The sequence below is a fragment of the Hydractinia symbiolongicarpus genome, chromosome 1, assembly GCF_029227915.1.
Source record: "Hydractinia symbiolongicarpus strain clone_291-10 chromosome 1, HSymV2.1, whole genome shotgun sequence".
In the NCBI taxonomy this organism is placed as follows: domain Eukaryota; kingdom Metazoa; phylum Cnidaria; class Hydrozoa; order Anthoathecata; family Hydractiniidae; genus Hydractinia; species Hydractinia symbiolongicarpus.
Genome location: NC_079875.1, coordinates 13,668,662 through 13,685,921, shown reverse-complemented (window position 1 = coordinate 13,685,921; position 17,260 = coordinate 13,668,662). Strand labels below are relative to the sequence as shown.

Below are 17,260 nucleotides of genomic sequence, written 5' to 3'. Positions count from 1 at the left end.
ACAGGGACTAAAATAACACATCAGGAAATACCAGTTTATATGAAATTTGCTTCTCTAAACTCTCCAGTGTTTTACCTGTTCGTCTCCGCCAGACAGACGTACACGGGTATTATAATATAGATATTATTTAAAAAACCTTATTAGTTTAAAGAAACATTTAGAAGATCTAGCAAGACTTCAAAATTGTTTTGTTCTTGGTAATGTTTGAAGATATTTGAAGATATACAGAATATATTTTTTGTCATAATCGCAGTCTTAACGTACCTGTAAACTAACTTCTTCTAAACATGGGGAACATGAATATTCTTACTGTTTCAACCACCACAGAAAAACGACATAAATTAAAATTCCATGCGACTAAAAATATATTTCAGCATTATGTTTCACGTGTAGCTACCAAAGCGAAATTTCTTGGAGATATATCCGGGTCGAAAACTGGAGTGAGAGTTGCATCCATACCTAACAAAGAACAGATAAGCATGTCCACATCCATGTCTGCATCCGACAAAAATCCTCGGAATCGTACGACAGAGAGCAGGTTGCCTAACACGTAATTACAGAGTGTGAGACTTTAAATGGTGTTCGTCAGTTAAAGCACATCAGGGTTCGGATTAGCCAGTGATATTGCCACAGTCAAACTGGGAAGATTGCTAAGCGCAGAAATAGTGTTCAGGGTAAAGGATGTGATGCTAAAGGTTTCTACATCAGTTACTTAACATTTGGTTCAATGTAAGGCCGAGCACCTTCCGAACTAACTATAGATTGCTTAAGAAGAGAAAAAAACGTGTATTGCGGCTGATTATCTTAAACTGATTCTTAAATTAAATCTATTTGATTTGGTAAACATAAACAGTGAAAGAAATAATAGTAAATATAGTGACAAAAAAGTAAAAACACTAAATATTACAGGAGCAACTCTGGTTATGGTATAAGATTGTAATCCCTATCACAAAACAAAATTTTTCCCCTCAATTTTCCCTCTTAATATTGTAGATCTCCTAAAATTTCCCTTTTTAAAGTTTAGCTTTGCTAACAATCCTTCACAAAAAATAAGTACCTTCTTCAAGCAGATACATGACTTTGTCAACCAGCGCTATACTTTCAATCACTGGACCAAGCAAAAGAACAAGAGAATGATAAATGGTGACGTTTTTCCGCTGTGACAACAACGCTTCATAGTTGATATCTGTAATGAGAACGTCATAACAAGTACATGTGAGCATTCCAGCAATTCATGCTTGTTAATAGTTTTAACTTTCGCATATACCATATACAGTGAACGTCATTAGATTACAAAAACGTCAAATATTCAAGAAGCTGCAGGGCGCATAATCGATGCACAACGCTAATGTGTAATCAACAGACAAATCAAAAGGTACCACAAATATACGCACTTTAAATTTGTACAGATATCCCTTTTTATGAATATTTTACTTTTTTCGCAACTTTTTATTGCTATTTTTTAATAATACAAATACAAAATCCTATATTTACTAGCTTTGAGATGATTAATACCCAAAAATATATTTCAAAAGTCATTGTTGTTGCCTCGACTGGCTTAATATGGAAAAATCATGATTAAGAGTTCTTCTCATTTTCACCTATCGTACATTTTCCCTACATTTTCGAACTCGCACTTTCTCAACAATCTCGAACCTTTTGTCCGGTTCATAGAGAGTTTGAGATATAAAGTAATGAGGCTCTACTGTATAGCTACCTATACTTAAGTGTTACTAAATTATTTTCGTGGTTAATTTAAAAGCAAGTGTGAGTGCTTATACCAAAAGATTACGAATATAAAGGATTATTTACACATAGATCCAGAATTACAACATTTAACATAGTTTAAGATGTGCTTCTTGTGTTTTCATAATTTTTGCCACCTTTTTTCGCTTGACTTTCGTGCAAGCAGCATAAATATTAACAGTCTGTTTTGTAGCCTTTTTAAAGTCAATCTTAATGTCAAAAATAACGTCATGTTTGGTCAACAAGCCTCTTTAAATTTTTTAAAAAAATTTTCTCTTCTCAAGATAATTGCATTTAAAGATTTTCTAATTTAATCATACTGCACGGATATGACCTCACGGATATGAGCACTTTAAACTTGGGCTGTATATAATGTTACCAAAACAATTGAAAAAGCCAGCCTGATCACCCTTTGAGGAACTTGTGTCAAAACGTCCCACGAACTCCCACGTGTCATTGTCACATGGAGGACATACTTGATTTTTCCTCATGTGTTTCTTTTAATAAGTAGACGATAAATTTAAACTGACAAAGATTGTGGGAAGTAGATCACCTCCTACAATTGGGTTTGATGATGTCATATGCTAAAAATGACCTGAAATACTAATCTACATAAACACAGCTTATATTTTCTAAATATCATCTCTTAGATGATCTGGCCATTAAAATACTGATTCTCACTAAAAACGATGGAGTGGGAGAGGTCTGTCATACTCCCTCTCATAAAGACACACAATGGGCAGCGACACTTATATCGTGGGGAAAATGCTCGGTCGTGCCTCTCATGTTTCTCTATTTTCAGTGGATTGTTAATTTAGATGAAGTGAAATATTTCTTTTGCAAAAAGCTTTCGCCAGTTAAACGTAATGTTGCAGAAATGAGTAATTTCACACCTTTCTGCACCACATCTAGAAGTTTTCATAGGCCGTGTTTGCTGTGCTCCTTACAAAATTGATAAAATAAACAAACAAACAAACAAACAAAAACAACACTGCTATTTTTATTTAACGGGTGCACGGTTTTGAAATTTTTTAAATTAAATTTGCGGATATTAACAAACTTCTTATCTCAAAGATAATAGTTCATTGCAAATAACATAGCCATGCAATATGATACTATTTTTTCAAACTCAGAAGGTAAACCGCGTTCCCCAGTCTAGTTTTAATGTGGTTTTTACCAAATTGTTATTAGGCACACTTCATGAAGGTATGAACTCAAATTCTTAAAGTTAAAACCTACTAAAAATATAGAGAACGCAAGGTAAAAAAAAAATCAAGTATGTTTTACATGGCGTAAATGACGCGTCCAATAATCAGGCTGACCAATTTTTGATTGACGCTGTCATAAATAAATAACAATATACACTTCTGTGCCAAACAGAGTGATCAACCTTGAATGCGTTGCAAAAATTTTCGCGTAGATTTATTTTCGCAAATTCAGCGAATTTTATAAATATTTGCGAAAATCCCCAAAAACGTCAAAATTATTAGAAATGACTTATTGGCTAAAATTAACTTCGCGTAACTTTTAAAAATCAAGAAAGGATTTTTTTTTCTTCTCTACTTTTCCTCTACAAATTATTTTGTTATTGTTGTTGTTGTTGTTGTTGTTGTTATAAACACAATCGCCAGCCTCTGTTGTATGAGCATTAATGAAAGGTTACCCTATCTCAATAAAAAGGCCTGAAATAAATTAAAATTGCAAAGAAAAAAAATTACCAGATTCCTAAAATATTATTCGCAGCAAACCTTAAATGATTTATTTTTGATAAGAAATCTTGGCAAAATATCTCACCATGACGAATTCGTGTAAATTAATCATGACAAAATGTATTTTGTTTAACCTTAAATGTAGGCGCAAACCGATTCACCGTTTGCGCATATTATCCAACAAGCTTAATCTTTACCTAAATAAATGTCCAGTCATTCGTTTATTCTCATTTAAACCAAGATGGCGACCGAAATGACAGGTGGCAAATTTTGTAACAAAAAAAGGTTTTATTACAATATTAGAGGTTCCTTTAAAGTTTTCTCTGAGGAAGTCCAGAAATATCAGACAGAACAAAAATATACCTTTCAGTAAAACAGGATCAAAAACTTTATCCAATCGTTCGAACACTTTCTCTGCATATCTAAATTTAATAAGAAGAATCACGGTAGACCTGAATTTTTTAACAACTCTTGTCAAGCATCAAGGTGAAAAGTGAGGCAGTTGCATCCAACAAGCGCATCAATTAACAATCAAATAATATACTCTTATAACAATCAAGTAAAAAAATTATTTTTAACCACACCTCCAACCACACTAAAAATTATTTTAAAATAAACATTTTTTAATTCTTTGCTTAACATACCTACTAAGGGCTTAAATGACAGGATAATTTGAAACTATCTCACCAGGAAATTCTCATTGGGTAAGTAGAAGTTAAAGAAACTACAAAATTGCAAAGAAAAATATTGATAGAGGTTTATTATAAAAATATTGAATTTAACTCTCTAATGCGATAACTATAATTCCAAAGGAGCCTTTATACCAAAATAAGATTTTAAATTCAAATGAAGTTTCGTGTCATTTTGAATAAGAACTACTTTGTTCATCACTAACATACTGCATAGCAGTGAGCGGGATTCGATCCGCGGTCCCAGGAACTGGGAGCCGCAGACGAACCCACTATACTACGTGCGGCAATATGTTAGTGATGAACAAAGTAGTTTTTCTTCAATATGACTTACACGCATTCTACTCGCCCGTGATGATCAGAGGTCTGATCGGGGTGAAATACGGATGTGCTATGATAAATATTCACCTATATGAAGTTTCGTGTGTTTGTAGTTTTTCGTGGTAGGGTTGTGTGAACTGCACGTGCTAAAACTTTGTACACATGCGCGATAACTTTTTGAATGTTCCCCAAAGCTTTTTACACATGCGCAATAGTTTCACTTCGGCTAAAGCCGAAATTGCACTTTGATAGATCGGAAAGCACAAACCACCCGGTGCGTCCACTAAGAACACAAAAGCATAAACTTGAAATGGCGGCGATTTAAGCAAATTCATTGGTTGAAATCATGAAATTACATCATTATACACTGCAACGAATAATGTTGACTTTAAAACGATCAGCACGTGCAAAAGCGCTCTTAAATATTGCGCAATATTAAGTACTTTAATGCGTGAATCTTAAACTGACGTGCTGAAAGAATGAAGTGGAATTTCGCCATTAACCATGTTCGCATGAGTATTTGAAGGGCGAAATAAAATCAACAACGAATTGAGTTTGATTTTGGCCGTTTATAAACAAATATAACGGATAGAGACTGAAATGAAACTTTTATTTCGCCCCGAAATATTGAAGATTCGTGTACATACTGCCTAAAAGTGAACAATCTATTTTCTTTAGGAAATCACAAGAACTTAATGCAGAATATTAGAATTGACTATCATGTTAAATTCTACATGTACAATAGATGTATAACAGATCAAGATGCTGTAAAGAATAAAATTATATGACACATACTCAACAAAAGTCATGGATGCTGCATTTTTTATCTTTTTACATCGTACAGGTGCCAGTACTAGACTAGGATCAACATGGCGGATAAAAACTTCCATGACTGCTCGATAACAGTGTAATTTCAAGTTGGGACTGTGATCTAAATATATAGTGATTAAAATTAATTAACAAACATACCAGAAAAATAGTAATGCTTAAAAATCATTGGAAAGATCTACTGCAAACATATTTTTTTTTGCAAAGTAGTGATTTTGTTAGTAAAATAAGTAAAAAATATATTAGTTTATTCTGTTGAAATATAAAATTAAAATAAATCGAGCAGGAATAATGTAAAAACAAATTGTTTTCTAACAGTTTAAATTTTTTTCTATTCTTAAAGTTATCTCGACTCTTCACTCAAACGAAGGAATCAGGCGAGGCCCAAACGATAATTTTAAACAAGGAAGGTTCCTTACTTTCTTAAAATTAATGTTTGGGAAGAGAAAAAAACTAGGAAATGACACCAACATTAACCATACATAACAGACATGGTGTTATCGATCATCATTAAAATTTTTAAACACTTTTTAACAGTAATGTAAAAATAGATACTTTCCAGATGTTTTAATTCAAAATTACCTTTGCAGTGTTTGGAATAATCTTCTAAAATAACTTAACCCACACAGAAACAGAACAATTTAACAACAATAATAAGAAAAAAAAAAAACTAATTTCCGATAAAATCTTCTGCAAAAGTGTTCTTACTAAGAAGTTTCTTCGCATAATCCTCCACAAAATGACAAGCAGTTTCAAAACTTTTGTATTGCAATGGTTGGTATGGCAATCTCTTTAGGAATTTTGACAATGGAAATCCACAATCTGTTTCACCTTCTGTCCTGCCACATTTGAAATGGCAATTACATTGATTACAGCCTTGAGTGACGCCATCTTTGTTAAAATAATTTTTTAAGTAATTTGATGAAAGATTGTTCTTGAAATGTGAATTCAATACATTTTCTGATATAGTGGGATTGACAATACTGAATACTGAATTAGTCTCCTCATCATTCCTATTTTGTACATTTTTAATATTCTGATAAAAAGAGCTCAATGTAAACGAAGCCCTACAACCACAGGTTGAATTATTCGAATCCTCCTTTAAAGACATTCGAAAGTAACAACATGACACAGATACAATCCCACGTATCATTGGAGTGTTTTTAAACACTTTTAACATGGTGGAGGCTAAATCACCACAAGTGTGGAGGCCAACTAGAACGCAGTGTCTACTTCCATCCATGTTTTCGAGATGAGCCCGAGTGTCTTCTTTCGTATCTGTGAAGTTATTAAGACTAGTTTGTGCACCACCATTATTACCATAGACTAGTTTAACAAACTCCTCTGTTGATATGTCTGGTTCTATCTATACAAAATTAACATTTGTAAATAAACTATAGACGTGAACACGATTCCAATTTATTTTATTTTTTTGCTTAAATTTAACAGTAAATATTTTTTGACAATACAAATAATTAAAGGATTGAGTTTGTGACAAATAATATTTAAAAACGTTTGACTGTGAACATTACCATTACAAAATGTACAGAGAAGCTATCTTACCCATCTTGCAATGTGTGTGACATCACCATATCCATTTGTCACTCCATCCTGAGTCAAAAAAAATTGTAAGAGGAAATTTATTATTGGTCTTGGTCAAGGACACTAGAACTTTTTTCACTAGAAGGATTTCTTTTTATCATAAAAATGCACATTGTTTAACTAGCCATTCTATACCTTTTTATTCAGTCTTTTTAACTCTTCTTCAATTTCTCTAAATATAAAAACGTGTATGGTCCGCTAAAAATATTTCTTAAGTAATTAGAGAAAAAAAAACAGTTTCAATAAAAAGTCAAGGTGAAAGTAATGAGACGCTAAAAACGAAGCTGATATTAAATTACACTTTCTCTAAAAAACAATGCCAAATTTAAACTATCCGGGAAGACCTTGCGTAAGCAAGTAGGAGGAAGCTAATGAAAAAAAAGCAAGTGAGACTTTTATATTTTAGATAAACCTACTTGTCAAATTTTTCAGCAACCGGTAGTCTTTGACCAGCCATCTCTACAGCAACGACGTTCAAGCCATATTTGTAAGCCAGCATTCGTGATAAATGACCTAAACCTGAACCAACATCCTGTTCACGTAAAGCAAAACAAGGAGATAAATTTTCCACAAATATAAAGCAAAGTAAAAGTATAGTAAAATACTATTCTTTATAAATTAAAACAATTCTTCGTTTTCACGCTATACGAAGCATAAGATATGCATAAAAGTGTTTATTTTAAATAAAAAAATACAATTTCTTAAATGTCAAGCACAGTCATTTTCTAGAATAACTATTTTTTAAATGTTGTGTAAAAAAAATTGTTTGTAGCACTTCCCTTGAAAATCTGCTTGCATTTTTACATGCTAAAAGTTATTGTTTGCTCAAGTCCAGTAGGGTATGCTCATCTAGCACAGTAATGACAAAAATCAAAATAAATAAAAAAACCCAAGGATTATGTGAAAATCACTATTTATTAGCCCCTGGAAAAATTCACATAAAATTTGCTCTAAATACTTCCTACAATAGCAATTCAACATCCTTGTTAATAAGTTAGCATGCAGTAATGAAATTGCACCATTTCGCACAAGATAGACAACCGCTACTAATACAGAGATTCCTACCACAACATTGGTTGTTTTTGTTTCTTTGCAAACAGTATTTATAACCTAAACAGTTAAAAAGAGTATATTGTAGGAAAGGATATAGACAAAACATGAAGTATATAAATACTTCGCTTTGGAAATATAACATTGAGAATTCATAACACCTTTACTTTGATCATACAAGCTGCACCGTCTTTATATTTTATTTAGTTACTGATTTGCAGCAAGCATCTACTCATACTCTTTCTCTTATTAGAATGGCATATATATTATAATCTTAATTTAAACTAATACCTGAGGTAAAACAGACAATTCATGCCTCTTTTTTAGTTTGATATGTTTTTTAAACATCATGGAAAGATCTTCGTCTTGTTTGTAGTCACCGCTTTTACCAATAAACTTTTTTTGATTTCTATTCAGTGCCAGAGCATGACAGGCAGCAATAAAAGAGAGTAACGAAAGAGGCCAGACAAATCTAAAAAAAACATTTAAAAAAATATTATTTCACAGGCAGCATGAATAATGCTGGGGCAGAGTATTTTCTGTTGTAGGCTTCAGAAGGTAAGAAACTTCCAGCTTTTAATTCTAATTATTTGCAAGTTAAGGGCAAGCCAATAACAGATGAACCAAGCAGAAACCTAACAATAACAATCAGAATCTCAATGATGAGAGTGAAGGTAATCATGAAAAGCAATAAAATTATTTCTGATACTTGTTCTAAATCTACAACAAATCAGAAGGGATATGCAACATAGACATACACAAACTGTTATTCTCACAAAATATTGGATGGCACAATAAGGCATCAGAATGTACCACTCTAATAAAAATCATCAAACATTTAGAACCATTTAGAACAAAATCTACATATAGAACTTGACAAATAAACATTTTTTTGCTATTATTTTTTTACAGTTGTGCCTATATTTTAAAAGAATATTATTATTACATTTTTACTAATTGAAAAACAAAGTATACCTAAACACTGCATTGTTGTTGTCATGCAAAATATTGTCTGCAACTTCTTCTAAAGTCACTTTTTTCAAGCATTCTCTCCAACTGTGTGGTAGCTTTTGCCATAAACCTTGAGTGAAGAATTCCTGGAAAAAAACAGCACGTGAGAGCACTCAATTTGCCAAAAACAATTTAAGAGCAGATGTAATATATATATATTTCTTTAGCCTTTAAAAAAATTCAGAAATTTAATTTTTTTTGTTGACAAATTTTTGAATTTAAACCCGATTTTTTGTCACCTGCTACCATATCGATGGTGAACTTGGGCACTGCTGGATTGGGAATATAATTCTCTTTCATATAGGGCTCTACACTGTTTAGTTAGTTTATATTAGGTTCTGCATTATTCACGACAGAAGTATTAAATTTTTAGACCTTACCATCCACACTTATAACTGGCCACTAAATTTTAGGTCTTAGACAGCTATTTAAATAGACACAACCTTGATGTCCTTTAAAAGCAAGTTACAGAACATCATGTAAAGATTAAAGAATAAAAATACTAGTACCAAATAGCATCATTCCATTTTATCAGCTATGATGTATTCTGACTGTGGTAGTAATTATAAAAATGTTTTCAGCAAAAAGTTGCAACACTTGTTTTTGCTTGTGGAATTGGCAATTTAAATTGTCAAGTCAGATGGTCAGATGTAATCTTCAAATATGTGTTGATCCTTAGTACCAAGACGATTTTAGCAGGTAAGAGTTTGTTTTTGTTTTCCAAGGGGGTTAGAGCGTTATTGGCCTAAAGCATTTTTACATTAGAAATGATGACACAGTAAAAATGTTTTACTACAGTTGTATATTACGGTCAAAATAAAATTTAAAAACTTATATATATATTTATATATATATATTTTTATATTTTATACTTATTTTTAAATTTTGCTGATAAAACCAAATATGCCACTCATTTTCCTTAGAAAAGAATTGTTTCTTCTTTTAACATTTAATGAGGTTAAACCAGGTCAAATAGAATAAAAGTTGCTTGTTGACCCACCCCGTAGCTCGCTTTACTTTTACGAATCAGGTTAACAATTGAATTCCTATACGCTTAAAAGATTGATGGTATTGAGCCTATTGGACCAGCTTTTTTGGAGGAGGGTGCCGACTCACCGGAAACACCGCAAAAACCACAGGGGCTGTGGGGCGACCTCCGGCTTTTAAAAAAAATCCAAAATTTCGTCCGGAGAAACCTGAATCAGCTAGAAATAACATTTTTCAAACATTTTTTATATCATTAATTCCATAGATACGCTGTACTAAAATCCCACAAATAATAAACTGAAATACAAGGACAAAATAGCAATGAGCTTGTGTGCATTACATTTCGGGTGTAATTCTGGCGGTTTCAGACAGACGAAAACTTTGAAAAAAACCCTGAAAAAAAACGCCTATTGCTGCCCTCACATATACAGCAATTTTGGCTAGCCAGCACCCTTGTGTTTTTGGCATTAAAAAACTTCCTTAAAAAGAAGTTATAAGAGGGTGCCACTAAGTCGCAAACACCAGGCAACTTTAAGAATTGAATTGGTGGTTGTCGTCCAAAACCGCTCGCACTTTCCCGGGCTTGCCCTGAACTTTTCCGAAATGCAATTCCTTGTGTAACATACCATGCAGACGATAGGTAAAGAAAGGAGCTTGAAGATAAAGGAGTTAATAAGTTTATATGGATATAAGTTATTTATCAAGTATATAAATCTTATTACAAACTATCAAAAACAGTTATTTATGAACTTCGCTACCGTCATAGCTAGTTTATTTTAATTTTTATAGTTGTTTGAATCATTAGTGTCTGTTATTCTTTTATTTTTTGGGCATTTTCGGTCTATGAGGGTTTATTCGGGCTAATATATACTTGAAATATTTTTCAAAACGCTGAACTCGCCCGAAAACGTCCCCACTTTTTAAGGTCAGTACGGGATCTTTCCCCAATCGAGTGAGTGTCCCCAGATTGAGTAAACCACTCGATCGAGTGATTCGGCACCAGCAGCAATTTTTTACAACCACCCGATTAAGTGAGTCATAACTGGCAGTAAATTTTTAGCTAGCTAAATACATAAACAAACCAAAGGTGCTTGGGAGAGACTTTCTTGCTTAGCACCTTGTCAGCTTGAGCTCTAGAGACAGCGAGCTAATTATGTTCACACGGCTGTTTCGCTACGGTCAAACCGCGGACAAAATTAAGATGGCTTCCACAATTTTTTTGGAAATTTTGTATTTTTATCATTTTTTAAATTATTGAAACTTTTTTTGTGTTGTTTTAATTTTACTGAATTAAAAAGTATTAAAACGATCTACTTTTCCCCTTTTTAAATATATAAATATGTTATATATGTGTGTTATAAATTTCGAGTTATTTCGTCAAACAAAACACACAAAACTAAAAAAAAACATTATTTTTGGCGAAAGTATACCATCTTTCCAACCTTGTGCCAACGTCGCGCTACTAGCTACGGACTTGAAAATTGGTATGGGGGGCCTGGAAACATGGTTCTATTGGCCGGTACCGTGCACCGTTCGTCTCGCAAACTATAAACTACATAAATTTTAAGTTAAAGTCTTCTTTAGGCGCTAAAAAAGAGGAGAAAAAGTTGCCAAAGTGGTGCACGGCGATTTGATGTAGTGTGATCCCTTTTCTGTCTAATTAAATAATTCTCTAAACTTCTAAGCAAGTCACAGTGATGGCGTTTAATGTTTTGGTAGGTATGGTTTTTCCCAGCAAAATTACGGCAAGCCGGTGTTTACTTTTGACTTGATTGCTCGACCCGGGAATCCTAATCCGAAACCGGGATTTTTTGAAAATGTTGGAATAAGCGAGACAACGGTGTCTTAGCAATTTTGAAGCTAGCTAAAGTTTGGCAGAGCACGAGGTAAGGGAAAAACAGTAAACTACTTTATTTTGCAGGGATTTTAATATTATTTTTTTGCTATAAGATCACCCTTGGTTTTAAGAAATTGTTTTATAGCTTGTAAAACTTCTTTTTTCTTCTGTTTTGTATTTTTCTGTAAAGAGTAGCTATTTTTTGGTCCTACAGTTTTGCATTTTGCATCGTGTTTTGTAGCTAAGTCACTTAATACTTCTTTTTTATATTTAGTTAAGACTTTGGTGGGCTTTTTCAAGATAAAATTGTTGAAATCAAAGATGTTTATGGCTAGCTAGCTAATCTTGGCTTTATCACAAGATTGGGTGCTATTTTATACAATTTATAAAGAAACACAACATGATTGCTTTGTATATATTTAATGTATATAATAAACTATTTATGCACAACTTGAGATATTTTCTACTAGCATGATAAACTAGAATGTTGAAACTGTTGACTCTGAATGACGTTTTATTTAATGTATGATGTCACATATTTGGCCCGAAAACCCTTAGGACCAAAAGTGACCCTTTGGACAATTTCGGACAGATAAATATTACATCTACATCATCTTTAATGGCCTCAGAATCCAAAGTAATGTTTTTTATTCAGTTAATAAACGAATTTTAAGCATACATTCAGGCTCTAAAGGTCGTTTTTCAAATAATTTCTCACATTTGGCCCAAAAATAACCCTTTGGACAATTTCGGACAGACTAATCTGTCATCTACATCATATTTAATGGCCTTAGAATCTAAAGTAATGTTTTTTATTCAGTTAATAAACAAACTTTAAGCATACATTGAGGCTCTAAAGGCCGTTTTTCACATAGGTCTCCCATTTGGCCCAAAAATAACCCTTTGGACAATTTCGGACAGTAATAAAATAAATTAATTTTTATTCCAGATATTTAACCTAACCTTTGGACCATAAAAAACATGTTTCCTTAACTTTATTCTAGAGATATTGTGGAAGACATTCATCTAAATGATAATTTTTAAGTCATTTTTAGACATTTTGGCTTAAATATACCAATTTCGGACAGGTGTCCAAAAAAATTTTTCTTTTAATAATATGGACAATTTATCCGAGATTATTATTCTTTTTACAGAATATAAAAATTTTATTTCGTTCTTGAGATATCCTGTTTTAACTGAGAGGGTAATTCGAATTATTTTTTCGTAACATTTTTGTCCGCTTCGAAACAGCTGTGTTCAAGATGTCAATATTTCTCTACTATACTTTGTGTCAGATGTGATAAAAATATGCACATTTTTCTCTATATAGCTTGCTATATTGGCTTCTTACTAAACTAACTTCAAGCACATGTTTATAAGACAACTAAAATGAGCTTCAGAGCCTCAACATGTGCAACCTAGACTGAAAATATGCACCATGTAGTCAATCCAAGAATTCATCAATAGCATCGAAACGGCACAGTGAATTTTTTTTAATCAGTGAATCGGCGCCAAATAAGTTTATGATTTAATGTAAACAAAAATTATTTATATTGCACTTTTGGCCAGCAGCTTGCCCTTTTAAAAAGCAATTTTAAGCAAGAAAAATACTCCCCCAAGTCAGATAAGTCTCTCCCGATCAGGTGGTTGCGCACTCACTTGTTTGGGTGATTTACCCTGATCGGGGGACAGTCACGCGATCAGGGAAAGATCCCGTACTGAAGGTGTATGCAGCTTCTTATCGACACCCTTGTGAAGTTACGCTTGGATATCGATTTCACAATGCCCTTAGATATCCAAGGTTTAAGGCCTGTTTCAAGTTGTCGTTTAGTGACTCTAACACTAGGTGCATTAAGATTAAGCAAGTTCTGGATCTTGGAATCAAAGATCTCAAAAAAGGCTTGGTCCTTCTTGGTTCTTAGGATAATTGCGAGCTATAGCTAAGATTTATTAAAACAAAACTACAAACACTGTTAAAAAATAAAACACTTACTGCTACATAAGAATTGGATAGCCATTTGAATTCTTTCATAAGCATAAAAGCTTCAGTCAAATATATTGAAAATTCACTAGTACAATCTGAACGGGCACGTTGCTTTCGGTTTTCACTGCTCTGTTCCGCCATCTTTGTGTTTATCCGATGCGAATTTTTACGGCCACCGAAAGTAGTCAAGATTTGCTACTCAAGCAATGGCTTTTTTTTAGATCGATTTATCGATGTGTATGTTTTCTGATCCAAGTACAATCCAATTTTTAAGTAACTGCGCCAGACGAAAACTTTTTTGCGACCCTTGATGGATCTCTCCTTATTTATGTCTTTTTCCGAGTGAGGTTGTGGTAAATTCTTTTGTGTCTTCTGAGTTGTCCCTTTCCTCTCGTTTCGTTGTTTGCCAATACACAAAGCCTATAGATGCTACAGTGGCTTCAAAATTGACTAGACATGTTGTGAGTTTCCTTATGTTTGTATTCATCAGAGAAACTGTGAGATTCTTTCTGAAGAAGAAGACAAAACAAGGTCTTAACCCTTCTTACATGAAAAATGTCAGGAGTATCATGTGAATTGGAACGTAAAACTACTCACACCACACCGGATATAGTGTACGGACAGCATTCGACCAAATTTGTGAAATACGCTTCTCATTATTGATATTAGGAAAGCCAAAAGTAAGCTCATTTTCTTCTCGGGCATCCTCGTCCCCAGGGTTTGTTGCCTATGTCAAAGCCGATAGTGCTTACTTGACGGCCTCGATATGTCAAAAAGGCAAAATTAAGTGGGGACGAAGTTACTCTTCGGGCTAAAAAGGAATATCAGAATGCCCACTATAAATTCCATCATTGTACGTGAAGATCATTCTCGTCTCTAGAACTCTTTCAGATTAAAACCTCGAAAGTCGAGTTTATCTCAAAGAGCTCTGGGTCGAGAATGCGTGAACACATTTTTATATACTTTATATTCCTAACATTTATATCGTTAATTTTAATTAGCCAAGTGTACTCTCGTATAAAATCTTATCCAGGACTTTACTAACCTCGTCCTTAGTCCTGGGTGGAGTGGCCAACAACAATCAAATTAATTAAAAAGGCAAAATGCCGTGCGAACGAGGTTGGGAGTTCATACGAGAGGCAAGTTTTTTTTTTCTATTTCTATTTTTGCACTTTTGATTGACGTTCAAAAAAATTTATTTTTTCTTATCTCAAACTCGTTTCCAGCGCCTTTTGTCTCTTTTTTCCGTCTATTAAAAAAAGGAACAAAAGGCGCTGGGGGACGAGTATGTTGTCTTACCTTCCTTCCTTCCTTCTTCCAACAGAGAGGAATTTTGGAAAAAACTATTGTAAAATACAAAATATGACTGCTTTAAATAATTAGGCCGTCTACAACTGCGACGGAAGTGCTGGTTAGCTTGCGTAAACTTTCTATATTTCGCAAACTCAAACTAATTAATTCGGGAAACATATTTTATATTAAATATAAGAGTTTTTGTTTTGTTTTCCCAGAAAAAAAAATATCAGTGAAATTTCTGCTTGAAATTGTTTTTTTTATATTTTATTTTTTATTTTTTAGCTATTTCCAACTTCATTTTTTTTTACACGATCGATGTTCATATAACATAATTGCAGTTTTCGAAATATAATCTGTGAATAATGGAGATTTTATTTAATCTTATTCCCGGAGCTTTTTCCGCCATGATGTAAAAAACCTAAAAGATCCCTTTTGGTCACTTTTACGTCCTTATATAATCCTCTTAATTTAAATGTTTACGCCTAGTTTATCTTCGTTCCCAGCGCCTGTTGTCTCTTTTCTATAACCAGGACGGCGAGACAAACATATCGGCGTCACGAATTCAGAAAAGATACAAGATGCCTCGTTTACATCAGGTATAATCTTCTCTTCGCGATTTATGGTTTTTTGTGCAGTTTTTTATTTAGTTTATGTAAAACGATGATTGTCAAGGTAACAATAAAACTAATATTTTTATATAAAACTCATAAAAAATGAAATAAAATCGTTAATTAAGAGTCACTGATAATTAGACATAAAAAATTAATACAATGAATCAAGCTCCCGATTTTATTAAACCAAGTGCTGTTTTCGTATCTAGCAACAGATCAGCCACTCTCCTTCCTTTTTATATACATAATTTAATGAAATATGAAGATGTATACAAAAAGTGTTGAAAAGATGGAGTGCTTCTTTCCCAGTGGGTGATAAAAGCAACAGTTTCACAATTCAAGGAGCTTTTTTTAGAAAAAAAAACTTCATTTTAATTTTCTCTCTGAATATAAAAGTACGTTATAAATATATCGACAAGAAAATCCTGAGAAATGCTTCGTAACCCACGATTATCTGCGAGATACTTGCCCAAGTTGGTGGAAACGGGGAGACACACACAAAGATCAGGGACATCAAGTCGCGCAAGCAATCGCTCAAACAATAATGACGTTTACGTCGAGATAAGTCGAGATGTTATGCAGTTGTCGTACCCTGCTTTTCGATGCGGAGTCGACGTCGTTTTGTTTGACGAAAAACGAAAAAACAATCCGAGAGCACAACGAGGAATTACAATGAGAGGCTCCGAGTACTACGATCCCATTAACTCAGAGCGCACGCGATTAAGCCGATACAACGAACTCAATAATGGTATGTGGGATATGAACGATCGTTACCGCAGGCATCAAGGTTACCCTGGTGGCAGTCTATATGACCGACGAGCTATTAGGTCTTATGAGAACTCCAGTGTGGATAGCAGAACAAAGGGCTCTGAAGATGGGACAAAGGTTAAGAAGCCACTGAGCCGTAGAGCTACCAATCTTGATGCTAACGCAGATATCTACGACCTAAACGCTGTTGGCCCATACGGTGACTACCCATACGATAACGGATACTATGGTAATCATTATGGTGGAAATCCCTACGGTCGTGGTGTAGATCCCTACGGCCGTTATGACGACAGCAACTATTTGCCTCGATTAAATGATCCGTATTATCAACAAGGCCCTTCATTCAGCCCATCTTTAAGTTAAACGAGTCAAATAACTGACTGTACTGAATTATTATGATGAACTGTTTTTATATCTGACTTTTTATTATAAATAAACATTGTTTCTTAGTGAATTATAAGCAACACTTTTTATCGTTTGAAATTGTGCAGAGATTTTCTTTAGTGCGTGGTAATTCGTGCGAATATGCTTTTCTGCCAATGGACTTCTTCTGTTAACACGTGCACGCCTTAACGAAGAACATGGACGCTTGCGAGTTTATAACCTTTATGTTTTTTGTTTTTTTTTTAAAGATAAGCTGCAAATTTTTCACTCAATGAGGCTGCATAATCGCATAATTTGTAAGTTAGTTTACGAAGATTTTTGAAAAAGATTCAAAATTTCTTTATTATAATTATTCATTGTTGACTGCGATTCCTGGAAAAAGGTAATTAGCTGACCAGAAAACATATCAAAAGGACATTCCCTTCTAAAGGTAGATT

At 33.5% G+C, this 17,260-nt stretch overlaps 1 protein-coding gene and 1 long non-coding RNA gene across 3 annotated transcripts; one reads left to right on the top strand and one right to left on the bottom strand.

The window, feature by feature from the left end:
* Window positions 1-341: 341 nt before the first annotated feature.
* On the bottom strand, window positions 342-14,573 carry LOC130641085 (methyltransferase-like protein 25B). Of its 2 annotated transcripts, XM_057447742.1 has the most exons (13): window positions 14,362-14,573; window positions 13,774-14,273; window positions 8,921-9,042; window positions 8,237-8,417; window positions 7,961-8,005; window positions 7,312-7,427; window positions 7,031-7,067; window positions 6,857-6,904; window positions 6,002-6,659; window positions 5,261-5,396; window positions 3,819-3,877; window positions 1,058-1,186; window positions 342-459 (listed from the first exon to the last, which is right to left on the bottom strand). In XM_057447742.1, exons 2-13 carry the CDS (start codon window positions 13,903-13,905, stop codon window positions 377-379), a joined length of 1,746 nt encoding a protein of 581 aa, XP_057303725.1. In that variant the 5' UTR covers window positions 13,906-14,273; window positions 14,362-14,573; the 3' UTR covers window positions 342-376. The 2 variants fall into 2 exon arrangements, with proteins under 2 accessions (XP_057303725.1, XP_057303733.1); XM_057447750.1 differs by lacking the exon at window positions 7,961-8,005 and having other exon boundaries at window positions 13,774-14,573.
* Window positions 10,788-12,230, top strand: LOC130641114 (uncharacterized). Its single transcript, XR_008982429.1, has 2 exons — window positions 10,788-11,829; window positions 12,055-12,230. It is a non-coding gene; the product is annotated as an uncharacterized LOC130641114 (long non-coding RNA).
* Window positions 14,574-17,260: the final 2,687 nt, after the last annotated feature.